This window comes from Canis lupus, chromosome X, assembly GCF_011100685.1.
Source record: "Canis lupus familiaris isolate Mischka breed German Shepherd chromosome X, alternate assembly UU_Cfam_GSD_1.0, whole genome shotgun sequence".
Taxonomy (NCBI): domain Eukaryota; kingdom Metazoa; phylum Chordata; class Mammalia; order Carnivora; family Canidae; genus Canis; species Canis lupus.
The window spans coordinates 83,409,615-83,431,379 of record NC_049260.1 but is presented as its reverse complement, the minus strand read 5'-3'; the positions used below and the strand labels follow the sequence as shown (position 1 = coordinate 83,431,379).

General features: G+C 39.0%; 1 protein-coding gene across 1 annotated transcript; it reads right to left on the bottom strand.

Moving 5' to 3' along the window:
• Positions 1–736: 736 nt before the first annotated feature.
• On the bottom strand, positions 737–1,984 carry LOC481017 (ER membrane protein complex subunit 2-like). Its single transcript, XM_038586580.1, has 2 exons — positions 1,173–1,984; positions 737–1,075 (listed from the first exon to the last, which is right to left on the bottom strand). Exons 1-2 carry the CDS (start codon positions 1,975–1,977, stop codon positions 993–995), a joined length of 888 nt encoding a protein of 295 aa, XP_038442508.1. The 5' UTR covers positions 1,978–1,984; the 3' UTR covers positions 737–992.
• Positions 1,985–21,765: the final 19,781 nt, after the last annotated feature.

Sequence of the window (21,765 nt, the reverse complement as noted above, 5' to 3'; positions counted from 1 at the left end):
ACTACAGAGATTATTTCCAGTGCCCGGTGGGTTCCTTCCTATGCTCTCCATCAGTACTCCCCAAACATAATCACCATAAGGACTTTTATGATCACACATAGTTTGTGTCAGTTATTTAATGTCATGTAAATGAATTCATATAGTATGTACTCTCTAACATCTGGCTTCTTGCACTCCACAGTAGTGTGAGTCATCTGTGTTGTTGCATTAGAGCACTGGCTTAAGCATTCTTAAGCATTCTTTATTTATAATAGCCTCAAACTGGAAACAACATACATATTAATCAGTGGGATGATGGACAAATCAATGATCTCAGGGAAAAGAATTTACTATTTCACCCTTAAGTATGATTCCTGCTTTAAAAAGAACATCTTCATTAGATTAGATATGTTCCTTTTTATCCCTAGTTTGATTTTTTTTTAATCATGAACAGGTGTCAAAATTCGATCAAATGTCCTTTCTGCATCCATCGGCAACTTGCTCCTTTATTCAGCCTATATAATAAATTACATTGGATGACTTTCAAATATTCAGCTAAGACTCCATTACTGGGATAAACCCCACTTAGTCATGATTTATTGTCTACATTGCTGGATTCATTTGTTAATATTTTGTTTAGGATTTTTGCATCTATGTTCAGGAAAGAGCTTGGACTGCAATTTTCCTTTCTTGTACTCTTTTTTTTTAATAAATCACATGATTTATTTATGGGATTTCTACATCACATTGTGGCTTAAAAGAAGTTCTGCATGTGTGATATGAAGAGAATGATGTACAATCAATATGAATCTTGTTAAATCTCTCTTCCATGGACTTTCTCCATCTTCCTGCTTAGCAATAAAAGGCATTTTTAGGTTTATATAAACATTCTTTACAATTGCCCTCTTAACAAAAATTAGTATATAAATAGCACTAGGCATTTAGTAAATAAGTCACAGGTCAATAAGTTCAACTGTGCAGTTGTGAAATGTAATGTGAAAGAGTCTGAAACCTTAAGACTGGGTGATCTGCAGTGTTTCCAACATGTCTTCAACTGCCTTAATTTTAGTTTCCTTCTTACTTCGACCTGCAAACTCTCTGGCTGCAGGTTAACATCATGATTCTTCTACTTCCTAAACCATTAGCTTCTATGGTTGAATCTTGATTTGATAGAGTAAATAATGGGGATTTCTGATAAGCTCTGTTTATTTGACTAGCTGCCCAACTAGCATATTTCATGTTGTCCTTTTTTGTTTTTGCACTTGCTTTTGGATTAGAAGCAATATGACTTGCCGACATGTAAAGCCCAAACAAAGCTCTCATATTTCTGTTGTTCAGTTTCAGTGCCTGCGCAAAATACTTTCTTGAAAGTTCGAGGTTTTCAAGTCCACCTTGGGTATATTTAACTTCAGCATACTGCTGACAGTATAAGTGGTTGTGTGGATTAGTCATCATTAGCTCCTCTAAACAAAAGGCTGCTTTAGCATAGTCGTGTTCATTGATATAAAGTTCTGCAAGTTCATGCCAGGCTTCTTGGTCCCCAACAAATTGTTCCAGATACTCATTCAGTTCCCGAATGGCCTCCACATTTTTCCCCTGGGCTTTTCGAATGGCAATCTTACGCTTTCTTGCAGCAGTGTTAGTTGGATCTTCTTGTAAAATTCGATCATATAGTTGTATAGCATCATCATATCTTTCCATGGCTTCAAATCTCATGCCTGTTAGTCTCTTGACTCTGTGGCTGCCAGGAAACTGTCTTCTCAACTCCTGAAGACAAAACAATGCCAAGTCATCTCGACCATAGTCTAGGGCTGCAATCATCACTTGTTCATATATGATCCAAATATCATCTCCAAGCTTAGAAGCATATTCATTAATTAATTCCTCTCCAACTTCCACAATTTGCTCACTGTTTCGTGAGTTTTCTTCTCTCCATTTTCTCATTTTATCTCGCATTTCTTCCCAAGTGACATCGTAAAGCTCTGAGACCTTCGCCATCTTCTCAGAACCTCCCTTTCTTGTACTCTTGTTAGGTCTTGGTATCAGGGTTCTACTGGTGTTCTTAAATATAACTGCATTACTTTCTTTTTTAACTATTTGCATTGTATGTATTACTACCTTTTTTACTTCCAACGTTTCTGTATCCTTTTATTTAATATCAGTTGTAAGCAGTATGAAGTTGCATTTTGTTTTCTATAAAAGGAGAAGTAGCCTGATAATCTTTATATTTTAATATAAGTTCTTAGTCCATTTACACTTTAAGTAATTATTAAATACAGTTGGGTTTCTAGCTACCATCTTCCTACTTGTTCATCTGTCCATCCTTTATCTTTTCATTTGTGACTTCTTTTTATTAAGTATTTTTATTATTCCATTTTATCTTCTATAACTTTTTACTTATTTATTCTATTATGATTCCTTTTGTGGTTATCCGCAGATTCTTATATGCATCCTTGACTTATTCTAGTTCACCTTAAATTCATACTTCTATCACTTCCCCAAACATGTAAGAACCATATGACAGTTTCACTCCCTTTGCTGACCTCTCATCTTTTGTGCTATTATTATATATTATATTTCCATGTATGTTTAAAATTGTATGGAAGTTAATTTTTAAGTTATGCGTATTACACCACAATTTTTAAAAAAGCCCTACAGGACATTATTGTCATTGTTTTAAACAGTACTCTTTCTTTCTCCTGCAGTATGCTTCCATCTGTGATCCTCTTCCATCAGCCTAAAGTGTCCCTCTTTCATATTTCTTGTAGTGTGCATCTGTCGGCAAAAACAAAACAAAACAGGGGCACCTGGGTGGCTCAATCAGGTAACTGTCTGCCTTTGGCTCAAGTCATGATCCAAGGGACCTGGGATCAAACCCCACTCGGGCTCCCTGCTCAGTGGAAAGTCTGCTTCTCCCTCTACCTCTGACCCTGTACCCCTGCTCATGCTTTCTGGCTCTCTCTCTCTCTGTCAAATATATAAACAAAATCTTAAAATGTAAATCCAAACAAAACCTCTTTTATTTGAAAATCTCCCTTTTTTCAATTGATGTGAAATTCACATGACAAAATTAACTGTTTAAAAGTGAACAGTATGGTGACTACAGTTAACAATACTGTATTATATATTTGAAAGTTGCTATGAGAGTAGAACCTTTATCGTTTTCTGTTTTTTTTTCATTGTCAGTCTAGCTAAAGGTTTGCCAATTTCATTAATCTTTCCAAGGAGCCAATTTTTGATTTTATTAATTCTCCATGCTAATTTTTCTATTCTCTTTCATTGATTTACACTCTAATTTTTTATAATTTCCTTTATTCTGCCGGCAGTGGGTTTAATTTACTCTTCTCTTTCTAATTCTTTAAGGGATAAAGTTATTATTTTGATCTCAGATGTTTCTGCTTTTCTAATGTAGGTGTTTAGGGCTATAAATTTTACTCTTAGCCCTACTTTTTCTGTATCCCATGAGTATTAGTATGTTCTGTTTTCATTTTCATTTGTCTCAAAATATTTTCTCACTCCCCTTGTGATTTCTTCTTTAATACATTGGTTGTTTAAGAGTGTGTTGTTTAATTTCCCTGTACATGTGAATTTTTCCTTCTTTTGGTGGTTTCTAGTTTTATTGTGTTATGGTTGATGTCATGAAATATACCCTTTTATATTTTGTATCCATTAAAATGGTTTTATAATTATAGTTTTTAATAGCTTTATCTTTTAAATTCTACACCTGAATTACAGGTTATTTTTGCACTACCATTACTGTATTGTAGGATTCTGTATTTGTCTACATAGTTACCTTTACTAGAGGGCTTTGTATTGTTGTATGCTTTTGCTTTCTGATAAGCTGGTGCGGAAAAAGCCCTGATTTATAGTATTTGCTGATTTACACAGTGGCATACGTATTCCCATCAAGGGATAATGTGAAGTTACCAATGTGACATAGTCGATGTGAAGTTGGGAAAATATGTGCACAGTCATACATCAGGTGAGAATTGGCTCTAAAATAGCACTTGTTTCGTGGAGTTTCCACTGGGACATGTGTAGTTTAGGAGGAGTCTCTCAACAATTTGTGGGGAATTCATAATCACCTTTTGGGACTAATTTCTCTGTGATTCCCTCCTTTTGGTGATTTTATCTCTCAAACTTCAGCCCCTTTGGTAGCCCTGAACTCTACATTTGTCTCTTTATCCCCGAACTGCTGAAACTTTCTTGTCAGTTGCTTCTTAATATCTCTGAACACTTTTAAAAGTATATATTTTGTGGGGCGCCTGGGTGGCTCCATAGGTTAAGTGTCTGCCTTCGGCTTAGGTCATGATCTTGGGGTCCTGTGATCCAGCCCTGTGTGGGCTCCCTGCTTAGTGGAGAGTCTGCTTCTCCCTCTCTCTCTGCCCTTTCCCCTGCTCATGTTCTGTCTCTTTCTCAAATAAATAAATAAAATATTAAATATATATGTACTATACAGTACATTTTTTATAACTTTTTCCAGTGGGAGAATTAGTCTTCTATCAGCTACTCCTTTATGCCTGGAATTGGAAGTCTTTTCTCCTATCCAGCCTTCAGTTTTCACTGAAGAGATTAATCTATTACGTTTATTGTGGTTACTAATGTATTTGGATTTATTTCTACATTATAACATCTTAGTTTGATCTTTCTCATGATCCCACTTATTTCTTTCTCTTTCTATACAGCATTTTTTGCTTCCATTTTTTATTGGTATTTGAAAATATGCATCTGATTATATCAACTACTTTTTCTTTTCCCATTTTGGAGTTAAATGCCATGTTTCTGTTCTTTTAGTGTTTAACCTAGAAATGTTAGCATGCATATTTAATAAAGGTTAAAGTAAATCAATATTATTTGCTATCCTCCCAAACAGTTCAAGGACCATAGGTCACTTTAACTCTGATCACCCTGTTTTGACTTGTATGTATATGTATATTTTTAAAGATTTCATTTATTTATTCATGAGAAACACACAGAGAGAGGCAGAGACATAGGCAGAGGGAGAAGCAGACTCCCTGTGGGGAATCTGATGTGGGGCTCCATCTCAGGACCCTGAGATCACACCCTGAGCCAAAGGCAGACTCTCAACCACTGAGCCATTCAGGTGTCCCAAGTTGTATATATTGCCCATTATTTTTGTTCTATATTTTTGATGCTACAATGCAGACATTATTATTGTTTTTGTGCAGTCAATGTTTATTTTGGCTTCCTGTTATATTTATCACTTTCCAAATGTATTAGATCAAAGGAGAGGAAATGTAAGACTGTGTAAGGCAAATATATTGATAGAAGTGCACTCTCCTGGGATTCAAGATTGGAAATGAGATGGGACTCACATACTGGGGACTGACACTAGTAGTCCACTAATCAAATGTTGGTCTCAATGTCTCAAAGTGCAGTCATGTCACTGAGTTCTGGCCAATGGAATACGAGCAAAGTGATACGTGACATTTTCCATTAATCCTACCAGCTGAATGTAGAGGTTGCCTATTGTAGCCAGTTCAACCTGCTGTAACAAAATTCCATAAACTGAGTGACTTAAAGAACAGAAATTTATTTCTTATGGTTCTGGGGCTGGGAAGTCCAATGTCAAAGTGCCAATGAATTCACTTCCTGGTGAAGACTTTCTTCCTGGTATGCAAATGATGCCTTCTTACTGTATTCTCACATGGTGGAAAGAGAAATAATTTCTCTCGTGTGTCTTACTATAAAGGCACTGATCCCATTCATGAGGGCTCTACCCTCATGACCTAATTACCTCCCAGAAGCCCCACCTCCAAATACCATCCCACTGGGGATTATGGCTTCAACATATACATTTTGAGGAGACAGAAACCTTCAATTCATAGCAACTCCTGAGGCCTAAAGGAAAGCAGAGCCAAAGAATGAAGGGAGACTGGGTCCTCGAGTAATGGTGGAACATAGTCCTCCTCCTGACTCACTGCTTTTTTTTTTTCCTGACTCACTTTGAATTGGACATGAATGAGAAATAGACATTTTTAAGCCACTGAGATTTGGGAGTATGTTTATTACTTACCCAACTTATGGCACTGGCCAACCAAGGAGTTTACCTGGAAGGCAATGGGTTGGGTCATGAAAGGAAAAGTGAAACAACCAGGTCTCAGAAACAAGACATCTTCTGGGATCTAAATAGAAGGAAGTAACAGAGCGCTTTCAGGGCACCCCTGACATTATGAATCAGCTCCAGTTATTTTCCATCTTTGCCTTGCTCAGCTCAAGATTCAAATTCCTGGGAAAAATATAATTGACTTGACTTAGAATTTGTGCCCACCTCTTCATCAGAGGAATGCAGGGTATATTGATTGGCAGTCCCCAAATGCTGCACACAATGGGGGAGGGGAGTCTTCCAAAGGGAATAACAGCTGGCACTTGACATGTCCAGCAAAGGAGCTGTAAACTTTATGGTTTATGTGGCTCATCTATTGAATTCTTTTTTTTTACATCTATTGAATTTTTAATTTACTGTATTTTTCAATTGTAGAATTTTTATTTGATTCTTTTCTATAGATCCTAGCTTTCTGGTGAAAGTTATCATGTCCTTTATTTTCTTGAATATTTGTCATCTGTGTCATATAACTGCAATAATTGGATCACTACGAGTCAGTTTCTTTTTCTAAAATATTTTATTTGAGAAACAGAGAGAGAAAAAGAGAGAGAGAGAGAGAGAGAACGAACACAAGTAGGGAGAGGGGCAGAGGGAGAAATAGGGAGCTGATGTGGGACTGGATTCCAGGACCCTGAGATCATGACCTGAGCTGAAGGCAGATGCTTAACTGACTGAGCCACTTAGGTGTCCCTTCTACAAATCTGTTTCTATCGGTTGGGTTTTGTTTTTTTTTTGAGCTAGTTTATTGGTCCATCAGTTATTCTTTTTTATTGACTACCAGACTTTGTGACTGGAAAGGTGTGTATGTCCTAGATGACCTTATGTCCCTCCAGAGAGGGTTCACCGTATTTTCTCCAAGGCATCAGAAGGATAAGTTACTTTCATCCAATCAGCCACTGCAGTGACTTGAGACTGGTTTACAGCATTTGCTGGACATAGCCTATTTCCAGTTCATTCCCTTCCTAGGCTATAGGTCTCTAAGGGGTCCCAGATGAGAGCCAGTGATGGATGTTTCCTAAGGATCTTCCTCCTTGAGAAGTTCTGAACTCAATTTTTGTCTCTTCAGCTCTGAGAACTTTTTGAACATTCCACTCTACTTTTAGCACTCTCCTTGGCTTCTCATTTGTTACCCTGTGCAATCGAATGGGCAATTTCCTGGAGGGCACAACCTGTGCTGAGTGTCAGATTCACTTTTATGTATTTCTCCCCTCTCGAGATCTTGGCCACCCAAATTCTATCTGGCCTCACAGACCTTAAACTCACTTTTTGTCCCCCTAGTCTTGTGATATTATGTGACATTCTGGTGGCTTCTCTGCCTTTTGAGAGCCATTTTCTACTTAGTGTCTGGTCCAAAAACTGGCAGGTATTCTAAAGGAAAACAGCAACATGCAAGAAGTTGTGTTTACTCAGTGAATTTCATGTCTTCCCCTCTGAAGTCCTAGCTCTCTGATGCCTTCAAAAAAGAAAATTCTTTTTCATATTTTACCTGATTTTTCTAGTTGTTCTCAGAACAGCATTGGTCTGCTACAAGTTACTGCATTTTTAAAAAAAGATTTTATTTATTCATGAGAGAGAGAGAGAGAGGCAGAGGGAGAAGCAGGCTCCATGCAGGGAGCCCGACGTGGGACTTGATCCAGGGTCTCCAGGATCACGCCCTGGGCCGAAGGTGGCGCTGAACTGCTAAGCTACCTGGGATGCCCATCTTTTTTTTAAAACAATAATCCCTACACCCAATGTGGGGCTTGAACTTACAGCCCCAAGATCAAGAGTCACATGCTCTACAGACTGAGCCAGCCAGTGGCACCCAAGTTAGCTCATCTTGAAGCAAAATTTTCTTGTGCACTATGGTATATTTTACTGAAGTATAGGTGACATACAGTATTATATTACTTTCAGCTGTACAACATAGACAATTCTATACATTATGAATACTCACCACAATAAGTGTAGTTACCATCACCATACAATTATTACATTATTGACTATATTACCTATGCTGTACTTTTCATACCTGTTACTTATTTAATTTAGAACTGGAAGTTAATCCCCTTGACCTATTTTGCTCACCCTCCCACCTCTCTCCACTCTGGCAGCCACCAGTTTGTTCTCTGCATTCATGAGTCTATTCCTGATTTGGTTTGTTTTTTGTTTGTTCATTTGTTTGCTTTTTTAGATTCCACTTACAAGTGAAAGCATGGTATTTGGTTTTTTTTTCTGTCTGATTTGTTTCAGTTAGCATAGTAGCCTCTAGATCCATCCATGTTGTGAATGGCAAGATGTCATTCTTTTTATGGTTAATATTCCATTGAATACATACAATATTTTAGTGAGTATTGGGCCTCCAAGAGTTTTCTTGTATATTTATCTAATTTAAGTGGTCCATAAGTAGATAGGAAACCAGATGTTTGAGATATATGTTTAATGATGATGACGACAGTGTAGCACTGTGTGTGTACCAGTCAGAGTTCAGTGCAGGAAACAGAAGCCACTTTAAGAAGTTTAAGAAGTAAGCAATGCCTTTCAACCTCTTGATTTACAAAATGGAATTATACAACCTGTTTCATTAAATACATCATACATTATGGCATGCTGTCAGCGTGGTACATATGCAGCCTTATTCTTCAATGCAACCTATCATATTCCATAGTATGGATGTCCTATAATGAATTTAGCCATTGTTCTATTGATGAACATTCATGTTGTCCCCGGGTTTTTTGCCAATAAAAATGACACTACAGTAAATGTCTTTGTGACAGTGAGTCGTGGTACTTTTATTTCTATGCAGTAGAAGTTTCTAAGTGAGAATGTTGGGTCAAAGGGTATACATATTTTGAAACTGTAATAAACACAACCAGATTACATTCCAAAAAATTTTAAAACAATTTATGGGAATAGATTTGAAACAGAACTGAACCCTTACAAAGTTGCTAGAAGGTCTAAAAGAGTGGGGTATAGGCTGGATTTAAAATAATAGATCCAGAAAAATACAGAACTGAAACTTCAAGGAAGCTACTAACTCTGATGTCATCCCTCGAGCTCTGCCAAGAGTCAAGAAGCTGCCATTGAATTCACCTCTCCAAGCAGTCTGTGAATATTCAGGGAGCTAGACAAAAAGCATCCATCGCTATGATCCCATGATTAGAAACTGGATCAAGAAACTGCTGTTGCTGCCTTTGCTAGGGGTAACCCCTTGTTTTTTTTTTTTAAGATTTTATTTATCTGAGAGAGAAAGTGAGTGAGAGAGAGAGCTTGAGCTTGGGGAGGGAGAGGAAGAAGCAGACTCCCCTGCTGAGCGGGGAGCCAGAGCGGCTGGCTGGCGGCTGGCGTTTGATACGGGATCATGACCTGACCCAAAGACAGACATTTAATGGACTAAGCCTGCCAGGTGCCTTTTTGTTGTTGTTTGTTTGTTTGTTTGTTTGTTTGTTTGTTTTTGATACCCAAGAAGCTGGAGAAGAAACACTGCAGGAAAACCTCATATATACAAACAGGACTGCTCTTTCCAGCTTGTGAGCTCACTTCCACCTGCCAGAAATCACATAAGTGCATCTACTTCTTGATCTCTAATTTGCATGCAAAACCCGAGCTGCATGAGATTAAGAGATGGAAATGGAAGTGGAGTAAACCAATCCATAGTATTAGCACAGTCTATGATTATTATATAGTATTGCTAACTACTTCACATAAGCCTGGATAAGACACTAATTTCAGCTATCCACTGCCTACCTCTGGACCTTAGAAGTGAGGGAAGAGACAAAGGCAACTCAAAAAACAGGAAATGCATATGACTTACAAAATTATGGGAAAAGATTTTTTTTAAAAGACTTTACCCATTTATTCATGAGAGACACAGAGAGAGACTCCCCGCAGGGAGTCTGATGTGGGACTCCATCCCAGGACCACTGGATCACAGCCTGAGCCAAAGGCCCAACCACTGAGCCACCCAGGCAATCTGGGAGAATGATTTTTAAACAATGCACAAGTAATTCTAAATCAGTAATAAAATTAGTTATCTTTTGGGGGGCTTTTAAAATTAGTTAATATGTAATTAGAGACAACCTGAAGCTGTACAGAGCAATAAAATAGACACTTTTACTTACTGTTGAAGAGAGCAGAAAGCAGTTCAAATACTTTCGAAAAGAAATAGACCATATATGTCAAGAATCATTACTGATAGTCATACATTGTGACCCAGTAATTCCAATTTGGGGAAACTATCTTAAGGTAATATTCCTAATATACTGAAAAGAGGCTTATACTCAAAGATACTTATTGTAGCATCATTTATGATAGGGAAAAATTGGAAACAACCCAAATATAATAATAAGGGAATGCTTAAGTAAATTTTCGAATATACACAAAATTAAATATTTTGCAGCCATAGAATAATGCATTAGCGAAAAGATCATAATGTTACCAGAGGCTTTTATTTTAATCAGTTGATCAATATAAGTACAATGCCTAAGTTCTATGAACTTTTCAAGGACCTACAAAGGTACTTGAAACTTGAAAAAATTACTGGCTTGGAAACAGAAAGATAACTGAAAAATAAAGTCAGTAAATGTTTAAGTAAAGGCTGAAAAATGTAACACAACAGTTTTATATATTATTACATTTTGTGTTCAGAAAAAAACTTCAATATTTTGGAAAAATTGTTGGTTGGATTGTATCTGTTTGTAGGAATTCCTGAGCATATATAATCCGTGCCAAGAATTCATAACTAATAGTAAATTTAAAAAACAAAATTTATTTATTTATTTATTTATTTAAGTTTCAAGTTTTAATTTTAATTTTAATTAGCATACAGTATAATATTAGTTTCAGGGGTAGAATTTAGCAAATCATCACTTATGTATAACAACCAGTGCTCATCACAAGTACCCTTTTTTTAAAAAAAGATTTTATTTATTTATTTGAGAGAGAGATAGAGCATGAGTAGGGGGCAGAGGCAGAGGGAGAAGGAGAAGCAGATTCCCCGCTGAGCAGTGATTCCCGATTTAGGGCTCAATCCCAGGACCCCGAGCTGAAAGCAACTGCTTAACCAACTGACCCACCAGGTGCCCCAAAAAGTGTCCTCCTTAATACCCATCACCCATTTAGCCCAACCCCCTGACCACCTCCTCTCTTATAACCATCAGTTTGTTCTCTATAGTTAAGAGTTTGTTTTATGGTTTGTCTCCTTTTTACCTCCATGTTCACTTGTTTTGTTTCTTAAATTCCACATATGAGTGAAATCATATGGTATTTGTCTTTCTCTGAATGACTTATTTCACTTAGCATAATATACTTAAGCTCCATCCATGTTGTTGCAAATGGCAAGAATTTATTCTTTTTATGGCCGAGTAAAAATCTCCACCTCTTCTTTATCCATTCATCTGTCGATGGACATTTGGACTCTTTCCATAATTTGGCTATTGTTGATGTTGCTGCTATAAACATTGGGGTGCATGTATCCCTTCAAATCGGTATTTTTGTATCCATTGGGCAAATACTTGGTAGTGTAATTGCTGGATCATAGGGGAGATCTATTTTTAACTTTTGGAGGAATCTCTATACTATGAAAAATGAAATTTAAGTTTTACTTCAAATTTTTAGCAAAAGATATATTTAATGTAGGATATGAGTATATGTTAAAGTATATGGTAAGATGTGAGGTGGTGCCTTCAAAAGCAGGAACGCTTAGGGTTCAGCATGGTCTTAAAATATTCTGCATATATTTTGAGCACCTACTATGTGCCAGGCACTTAATACGCACCATCTTCCTTGTTTTTCTTTTTTTAAAAAAGATTTTATTTATTCATGAGAGATACACAGAAAGAGAGGCAGAGACACAGGCAGAGGGAGAAGCAGGCTCCATGCAGGGAGCCTGATGTGGGAGTGGATCCCAGGACTCCAGGACCACACCGTTGGCCAAAGGTAGGCACCAAACTGCTGAGCCACCGAGGGATCCCCTTTGTTTTTCTTTAAGTAATCTCTACATCCAAGTTGGGGTCAAACTCACAACCCTAAGATCAAGTCTCATACTCTACCCATTGAGACAGTCAGGCGCCCCTGCACCATCTTCTTTAATCCCCACAACAGCTGGGAAAGGTAGAGCTGGAGTTTGAAGGCAGGTGGCTTTGACCCCAAGTTCTGAGCCCATAATAAGAACTGACATGTTATAAAATTGTTTACATGGTTCGATTATAATCTTAGAAACAATACGGTATTCATTGAAAGTAAAACATTTTTCTGACTTCTACTGTTCTGCACTCTCTAAAATATTTTTTGCAACAACCATGTAACATTTTTAAAAATTGGAGTTTGAGAATTCTTGTATGATAGTGACATCGCGTGGCCACAAGAGATCATTACAAAAGTACCCGTAAAATTGCTTTAATTTCAGTTTGGGAGCTGGCTACTAGAGGGCAGCACTGAGCTCTTTTCTGGTCAAATTCTCTGGGGCTGAACTTGGCAGAAAGTTGGGTCAAGATTCCACCTCTCCCCTCAAAACTACCATAAATAAATCAATAGATCAATACACCGATAGATAGACTAAATACCCTTAAATAGCCTCTTTGCAATCGGTAGCAGTATAACAAAGTTATTTAGCTCTGAGCCCTGGAACCATGCTGCCCAAATTTGATCCCTGACTCCACCACTTACTAGCTGCGTGAACTTGGCGGAATCACATAACCTCTCTGGACTTTTTCTCCACCTCCAAACTGAGAATAAGAATTGTCCTCACCGGGAGATCCCTGGGTGGCTCAGCGGTTTAGCGCCTGCCTTCGGCCCAGGGCGTGGTCCTGGAGTCCCTGGATCAAGTCCCACATCAGGCTCCCTGCGTGGAGCCTGCTTCTCCCTCTGCCTGTGTCTCTGCCTCTCTCTGTGTCTGTCTCTCATGAATGAATAAATAAAATCTTAAAAAAAAAGAATTGTCCTCACCTTCAGGCGCTTGGCTGGCTCAGTCGGTAGAGCATTCCACTCTTGATCTCAGGCTCACAAGTTTAAGGACTGCATTGGAAAAAAAATAAAATAATATTTCTAAAAAACAAAACAAACAAACAAAAAGAACCCCACCTCTTAGAGTTGTTATGAGAAATAAATGAAAAAATATACTGAGAGGACTGATCGTGCCAGTTGAGAGGAGATAATTGATAATTATGATATTGCCTCCTACCCCAAACTATCCTTCTTTGAAGAATATATATAGATATAGATATATAGATATATAGATATATCTATCTTGTTGAGTACCATAAGCAGAATTAACCAAAGAACTTTCAGTGGGATAGGGTTTATATAAGACATTTAAAGAGAGGTTGAGAATTGCAATTCAGAGCCTGCACTGGAATCAGGCAGATCCGGCTTTGAGGCTGGCCTGGGCAGGTTACCTGTTCTGCCTCAGCCTCATTTACCTAATATGGAGAAAATAATATTACATGCATCATAGAGTCTCCGTGACGATTGAAATGAGAGAGTGCCTTTCATGCTGGGACACAGTGATCCACACGTAGAGCTCACACAGCTTTTGTTTCCCTCCTTACCCTCGGTGGGGTTCTACGTGACATGGCAGCCCTTGTGGCAAAACGTGGACATTTGTCTAACATCATTTCTTTTAGTTTTCCTCTCCTACTCTCATTCATCTTCCCCCAACTCCCTTGCTCCCCAGGTTCTCACGTGACTTCCTGACTGCAAGGAGTGACTTGTCTAAGCCTCGTTCTGGATGATTAACTAGGGACACATCATTCTGGACTTATTTTTATAGTCTGTGCCCAGACCCTGCAAAGCTATTCATTCTGTGTCTCTGTCTCAAAAGGAATACATAGAACCCAGGCTAATGCCAAGGAAAGCCTTTGCCCCTTTCCCATGATATATGTAATTGGGGAACCCTGCAGTGTCTAGCAGTACAAAAAAAATCATTAAATGTGAAGGGACTGTATTTTTGTCTTGGGAACTAATGTTAAAAGGGAAGCACAAGAGATGTGTCTGCCCTTGCAATCAGTCTTGTGGGGAGAGAGGGTCATTTTGGATGCTGTCATTCCATGGCTTCTTAGGAAGTAAAAATCATTCAAAGATAACTGAATTCTGTAAATTATTAGGTTCTGATATTGAGAATGTAGAACAGGGACTGATATGTTTCAATGAAATCCAGTAGGATCCCGCTAACTTTCCTGTGCAATAGGTCAAGGCAATATTTAACCAGACAGTTTAGCTAAGGCTTTTGTTTTTAAGATTGTATTTATTTATTCATGAGAGACAGGGAAAGAGAGAGAGAGAGAGAGAGAGAGAGAGGCAGAGACATAAGCAAAGGTAGAAGCAGGTTCCATGCAGGGAGTCTGATGAGGGACTCTATCCCCGATTCCAGGATCGTGCCTGAGCCAAATGCAGATGCTTAACCACTGAGCCACCCAGGCGTCCCTTAGCTGAAGATTCTGACTCAGTGGTTCTAAAAAGTCTGTAGGCATGATCCCTGATTATACTCATGGATATGGAGTTTTTGAGTATTTTTTTTACTCACAAGGAATCCAAATAGTTCTAAAATGATCATTAATTATATTGTCACAGAAGTCTGGAGATCTAATGGGCATTTTTAAATCTATGGATAAATTCAATGGGTCCACACTGTAATTTTGTTTAAGAGGCAGTGGTGAAGAACTTTGACTCTAAATCTCAACCACTGGGATTCCTGGGTGGCTCAGTGGCTTAGTGCCTGCCCTTGGCCCACGGTGTGATCCTGGGGTCTCAGGATCAAGTCCCTCATCGGGCTCCCCGCTTGGGGCCTGCTTGTCTCTCTGCCTATGTCTCTGCCTCTCTCTCACTCTCTGTGTCTCTCATGAAAAAATAAATAAAATCTCTTTAAAAAAATAAATCTCAACCACTTATTTTCTTCACAATCTGGTTCTACCACCTACTAGCTGTTTGTCCTTGGGTAAGTTACTTGAACTCTGTGCTTCAGTTTCCTCATCTATAAAATATGGATGATAATAATATCAACCCTATAGGACTGTTGTAATGGTTCAGTTATTTAGTATATGTAAAGACCATAGAGCATTGTCTAGCACATAGTGAACCCTCAATAACTGTTAGCTATTAATATCTACCGAGAGGGGCACCTGGGTAACTGACTGAGGGGCTCAGTCAATTAGATGTCCTACTCTTGGTTTCGGCTCAGGTCATGATCTCAGGGTCAGGGATCAAGCCCCATGTGGAGCTCCATGCTCAGCAGGGAATCTGCCTGAGCATCCTCTCCCTCTTCCTCTGCCTCTCCTCCTTCTCTAAAATAAATAAACAAAACTTTAAAAATATTTACAGAGGGACTCAAGGGCTTATGGAACTCTTAATTTTAAAAAAATCACTTTAGGGGACACCTGGGTGGCTCAGTGGTTGAGTGTCTGCCTTCTACTCAGGTTGTGATCCCGGGGTCCTGGGATCGAGTTCCACATCAGCTTCACCACAGGGAGCCTGCTTATCCCTCTGCCTATGTCTCTGCCTCTCTCTGTGTCTCTCATGAATAAATAAATAAAATCTATTTAAAAATTTTAAAAAATCATTTTAGAAATTTTATTTATGTGCTAATTCCCAGCTACTTCTACTTATAATTTTGGAATTTTATGTCTATTCAGGATTTGGGAGCATTCCTTGGATGATGGTTTCTTGAGCATCTGGGATGCCATCAGAACTCTGTGAAGTATCTTCTGGGGGTTGTTCATGACACCATGGCACCAGTAGAGAAGCCTAGAAGGCCCTCACCTGTGTAAACATTTTGATCAGGTCACCCCAAAATTCTGTAATTAGGGATTGTTTACTCTGTCACCTTGTTTGTCTGGAGCCCTTACCAAAGCGGGAGCAGTCTTGGAGAGTGAGCACAAGAGATGTATCTGCACATCTGGAATTCAAATAGCATCTACCTCATGGATCATTGTGCAGATTAAAGGAGACAGAGCTTCTAAGAATGATTGTCACATCATCAGCACTCAGTAAATAACATTGCCTTATATATCTAAGTCTTGGTAACCTCATTTACAAAATGGGGAGAACAGTATCTATCTTCATGGTTGTTGTGAATATAAAATGAGATGATGTATATGTGAAACTGCCTACCATACTAAAAAAAGACAGATAATGATGAGTGTTGACAGGGACATGGAGAAACAAAACCCCTCATAAATTATTGCTAGTGGGAGTGTAAAATGGTACAGCCTCTGTGGAAAACAGTTTAGTAGTTCCTCAAAAAGTTCAACATAGAGTTATCCCATAATCCAACAACTCCAATTTTAGGCATATACCTAAGAGAAATAAAAACATATGTCCACACAAAAATGCATACATAATGTCCATGGAAGCATTATTCATAATAGCCAAAAAGTGGAAACCACTCAAATGTTCGTCCATGGATAAACAGATGAGCAGAAGTGGTATAGCCAATACAATGGAACATTATTCAGCCATAAAGAAGGAACGAGGTACTGACACATGCTACAACGCACATAACCCTTGAAACCATTATGCTAAATGAAAGAAGCCAGTAACAAATTGCCACATGCCATGTTTACATTTATGGAAAATGCCCACGATGGGTACAGGATTTCTTTGCAGGGGCATAACGAAAATGTTCTGGATTTGGACAGAGGTGATGGGTGTACAACCTTGTGACTGTATTTAAAAACACTGAATGGTATCCTTTAGATGAATGAATTTTGTGGTATGTGAATTATGTCTCAATAAAGCTGTTATTTTTTTAAAATGTCTGCCACATAGTAGCCCTAATGTAAAACGAATAATTTTCAGCCACCAACACCTCAGCGCTAAATTCTTAGGAATCTAGAACAGGGCCGTGAATGAATGGTATCCATTACAGAAGCCACTCAGGGAAAAAGGATAGATCTGGAGTATGGGAGTTTTGCTGAGGTCTGGGGTAAGTTGGAAGGAAACACAGTGAAGGCATTTAAGGGGTCTAGAAGGAGAGACAACCTATACCTACTTTGAATTCTTGCAGGGAGCCAGCCTGGATCATCTTTCATACCCTGGACCAAAGTCACAGCTGATGAATGTCCTGGCATTTATTTATTTTTTTTTAAATTACAGGTTTTTGATCATCATTATTCTTTTTATTTTTTAAAGATTTTATTTATTTATTCATGGGAGACAGAGAGAGAGAGAGGCAGAGACACAGGCAGAGGGAGAAGCAGGCTCCATGCAGGGAGCCCAATGTGGGACTCGATCCTGGGTCTCCAGGATCATGCCCTGGACCGAAGGCAGGCACCAAACCACTGAGCCACCCAGGGATCCCCTGTCCTGGCATTTAAAGCTGTCCCAGAGAAGGAGCTATGTGTGGCTATTCAACAGAAAGATAAAAGGAATAAAACAGAGGCAAATCTGAGGGTATGTCAGTCTGATTTTGAAAGGCAGAAGGCAGTAGTTGGCAGAGGATGCGTTTATCCAGAGGACTCTAGTTGTTTGTTAATCTCTGGGTCAATGCATTTAGGTCAGCACTAACTATGCTACAGGTAGGATCAATATAAAGGATTAGAAGTGTCTGTCTAAATCCTAATCCTGGTCTTGGTCTGGGGATGCCAAAGAGTGATTTACAAAAAGGTTTACTATCCCTCTCAATTATTTACCCCATTAATGGAATTTATCAGCAGACTGGAGTCCTTGGCAGGATTATGAACGTACAGAGGATGCACTGAGATGAACACACTGGGTAGCCGTGCCAGAGATTTGCATGTGCAGAAGGCAAATTGAAGACATTTGAGCAGTGAATTACATGGTGAGTAGTTGACAGCTCTTGTTTATTAGAAAGATTGTAATGGGGAAGAGACACAGCCCACATGGGAGCTGAGACTTTTGACTGAGATCTATCAGTTTTACTGCAGTATGTAGTAAAAATAGGAAAGAAAGAAAAAGAAGGAAAGAAGGCAGGGGGCGGGGGATGCCTGGGTGGCTCAGCAGTTGAGCGTTTGCCTTTGGCTCAGGGATTTGGGATCCAGTCCCACATCGGACTCCCTGCATGGAGCCTGCTTTTCCCTCTGCCTATGTCTCTGCCTCTCTCTGTGTGTCTCTCATGAATAAATAAATAAATCTTTTAAAAAAAGAAAGGGAGGGGGGAAGAACTTTCAACACTTTAAATCAAGATTGGGCTCAAAGGTTCTCACCCCAGCTTTCATTCAGATTCACTCATGATTCTTTTTTATTTCTTCCTGATGTTGTCTTACACAAACTGTTAACTTGATTCAGGCTGCAACAGCAAAGATCAATCATCCATAGAAGTCCTCGGCTTGACAAGCTAGGATAAGGAACCATTTCCCTCAGAGCTATTTGTCATAGTCTTTCTTTGTATATATTTAAAGAACAGTCCCTTTCCTTGTGAAATCAGCCTTCCCAACAGATTGTGAAAGCCACCTGAAATGAAATAATGCATCCCTATGCTCTAGCTACTTTCTACGAAAGCCTGATTCCATGCAAGTGTTTGAATCTGAGTTACCTAGGCAACGGCCCCAGAAGAGCTGTGGGTCAGTAGTATCCTATTTCCAAAATTTCTTACCTTCGAGCTTTTACTTATGTCCACATTTCCCATTAACCCGAGGAGGCTTCAGCCAGCTTGTTTTAAGACAGTGTCTTTTACACAGGGCTTTATAATTTTGTCTTTAAGTCCAAATCAGCAGGTGAAGGCATAGAGCATTTCCCTCCCTCCCTTCCTTCTCTGTTTCCTACTTTTTAAAAAAAGATTTTATTTATTTACTCATGACAGACACACACACACACAGAGGAGAGAGAGAGAGAGAGAGAGAGAGAGAGAGAGAGAGAGAGAGAGACAGGCAGAGGGAGAAGCAGGCTCCATGCAGGTAGCCTGATGCGGGACCCGATCCTGGGACTCCAGGATCACGCCCTGGGTCGAAGGCAGGCACCAAACCGCTGAGCCACCCAGGGATCCCTTTCCTACTTTTTTTTTGAAGAAAGAGTTTCCTTCTGCAAAATCTTGGGATCAGGAACAAGACTAAATCTTTGAGTAATATAGAGCTTTCTGGTTCTACAGGGAGTACTAGCAGAGTTAGAAATACTACCCAATGCATGAAATAGAACCCAGAAAAAAATGAAGGGACAAACTGTCAGCATGGGGGTTGTTTAATGAAGAGAAAAAGCAATCAAGAAAAAATAGCAAGAGCTACTTTCTAACATGAGGTTTGAAGAAAAACCGATGTTATAAATGTGTAAATTTGGAAAATGCTATTTTTAAAAAGCTAAAATTTTATGTAATTTTTTGTTTTGTTAAAAACACTCAACATGACACTGTCAACAAATTTTTAAGCGCACAAGACAGTGTTGTTAACTATATAAACTATACTGTACTGCAGATCTCTAGAATCTATTCATCCTGCTTGACTGAAACTCCATGCCCATTGAACAGCTCCCCTTTCCTTCTCTTCATAGCCCTCAGCAGCCATTATTCTCCTCTCTGCTTCTATGAGTTTGGCTATTTTAGTTATCTCACTTAAGTGGAATGCTGTAGTATTGTCCTTCTGTGACTGGCTTAGCATAATGTCTTAGCATAATGTCTTCCAAGTTCATGCATGTTGTTGCATATGGCAGGATTTACTTCTTTTTAAGGCTTAATAATATTCTGTTTATTTATTTAAGAGAGAGAGAGAGAGTGGAGGGGAGGGGCAGAGGGAAAGAGAGGGAGAGAATCTTTAGCAGGCTGCACATCCAATGCAGAGTCCGATGCAGGGCTTGATCTCATGACCCTGAGATCACAACTTGAGCTGAAATCAAGAGTCAGATGCTTAACCAACTGAGCCACCCAAGTGCTTATTTTTAATTAATTAATTAATTATTGATAAGAGAGAGAGAAGGCTTAATATTCTATTTGACATATGTACTGAATTTTCTTTATCCATTCATCCATCAATGAACATTTAGTTGGTTCCCCATCTTGGCTCTTGTGAATAGTGCTTCAATAAACACAAACGTGCACACAAACAAGCAGAGGGGAAAAAATGAGAGCGAGATGGAGAGAGAGAGAGAAAGAGAGAGAGAGAGAAATCAAGAAACAGACTCTTTTTTTTTTTTTTTTTTAAGAAACAGACTCTTAATTATAGAGAACAGACTGATGGTTACCAGAGTGGAGGGGGATGAATAGGTGATGGGGATCAAAGAGTGCACCTGTAGTGATGAGAACAGGATGTTGTACAGAAGTGTTGAATCACTATACTGTTCACTTGAAACTAATATTACACTGTATGTTAACTAACTGGAATTAAAAACTTAAAAAACATAAACATGCACATATCTCTTTGAGATCCTGATTTCAATTCTTTTGGATATATACCCAGAAGTTGAATGACTAGATAAGATGATAATTCTACTTTTAATACTTTGAGAGATGTCCAAACTATTTTTCAGTCACTGTACCATTTCATATACCCATCAGCAACAGCGTGCAAAAATTTCTCATTTTTCCACATCCCTGCCAACACCTGATTTCTTTTTGTTTTTTTATAATAGCCATCCTGACAGGTGTGAGGTGGTATCTCATTGTGGTTTTGAGTTACATTTCTCTGATGATGAGTGATGTTGAGTACCTTTTCTTGTACCTACTGGCCAACTTTTTTAAAAGATTCATTTTAGGGGATCCCTGGGTGGCTCAGCGGTTTAGTGCCTGCCTTCCAGCCCAGGGCGTGATCCTGAGGTCCTGGGATTGGGTCCCGCATCAGGCTCCCTGCATGGAGCCTGCCTCTCCCTCTGCCTGTGTTTCTGCCTCTCTTCTCTGTGTGTGTCTCTTATGAATAAGTAAATAAAATCTTTTTTAAAAAGATTTATTTTTTAAAGATTTTTCATTTATTCGTTTGAGAGACAGCAAGCACGCATACACAAAAGCATGAACAGGGAAAGAGAACCAGGCTCCCCGCTGAGCAGGGAAGCCCTACACCGGGCTCAATCCCAGGGTCCTGAGCCGAAGGCAGCCGCTTCACCGACGGAGCCACCCAGGCACCTGGGTTTATTTATTTGAGAGAGAGAGAGAGAGCGAGCACATGAGTAGGCTGAGGGGCAGAGGGAGAGGGAGACAGAGAATCCTCAAGCAGACTCTCGCTGAGCACAGAGCCCAATTCAGGGCTTGATCCCTGGACCCTGAGATCATGACCTAACCAAAAAGTTAGATGCTTGACCGACTGAGCCACCCAGGCGCCCCTTCCTACTGGTCATTTGTATGTCTTCTTCAGAGAAACATCGATTCAAGTCCTTTGCCCATCTTTTAATTGGGTTGTCTTATTGCTATTGAGTTGTGGAAGTTCTATATATATTTTAAATATTAACCCCTTATCTCATATAGGGTTTGCAAATACTTTCTCCCATTCTATAGGTTGCCTTTTCACTCTGTTGATTGTTTCCTTTGCCTCACAGAGCTTTTTAGTTTGATGTGGTCCCATTTGTCTATTTTGCCTTGTGCATTGCATTTTTGGTGTCATATTCAGGAAATTATTGCCAAGACTAACGCCAAGAAGATTTTCCCTTTCTGCCTTCTAGGAGTTTTTAATCATAGCTCTTACACATTTAGATTTTTGATCCATTTTGAGTTAATTTTTGCATATAGTGTAAGATAAAGATCAGTTGACTATAGGCGTGTATGTTTACTTCTATGTTCTTTATTCTGTTCCATTGGTCTATATGTCTGTTCT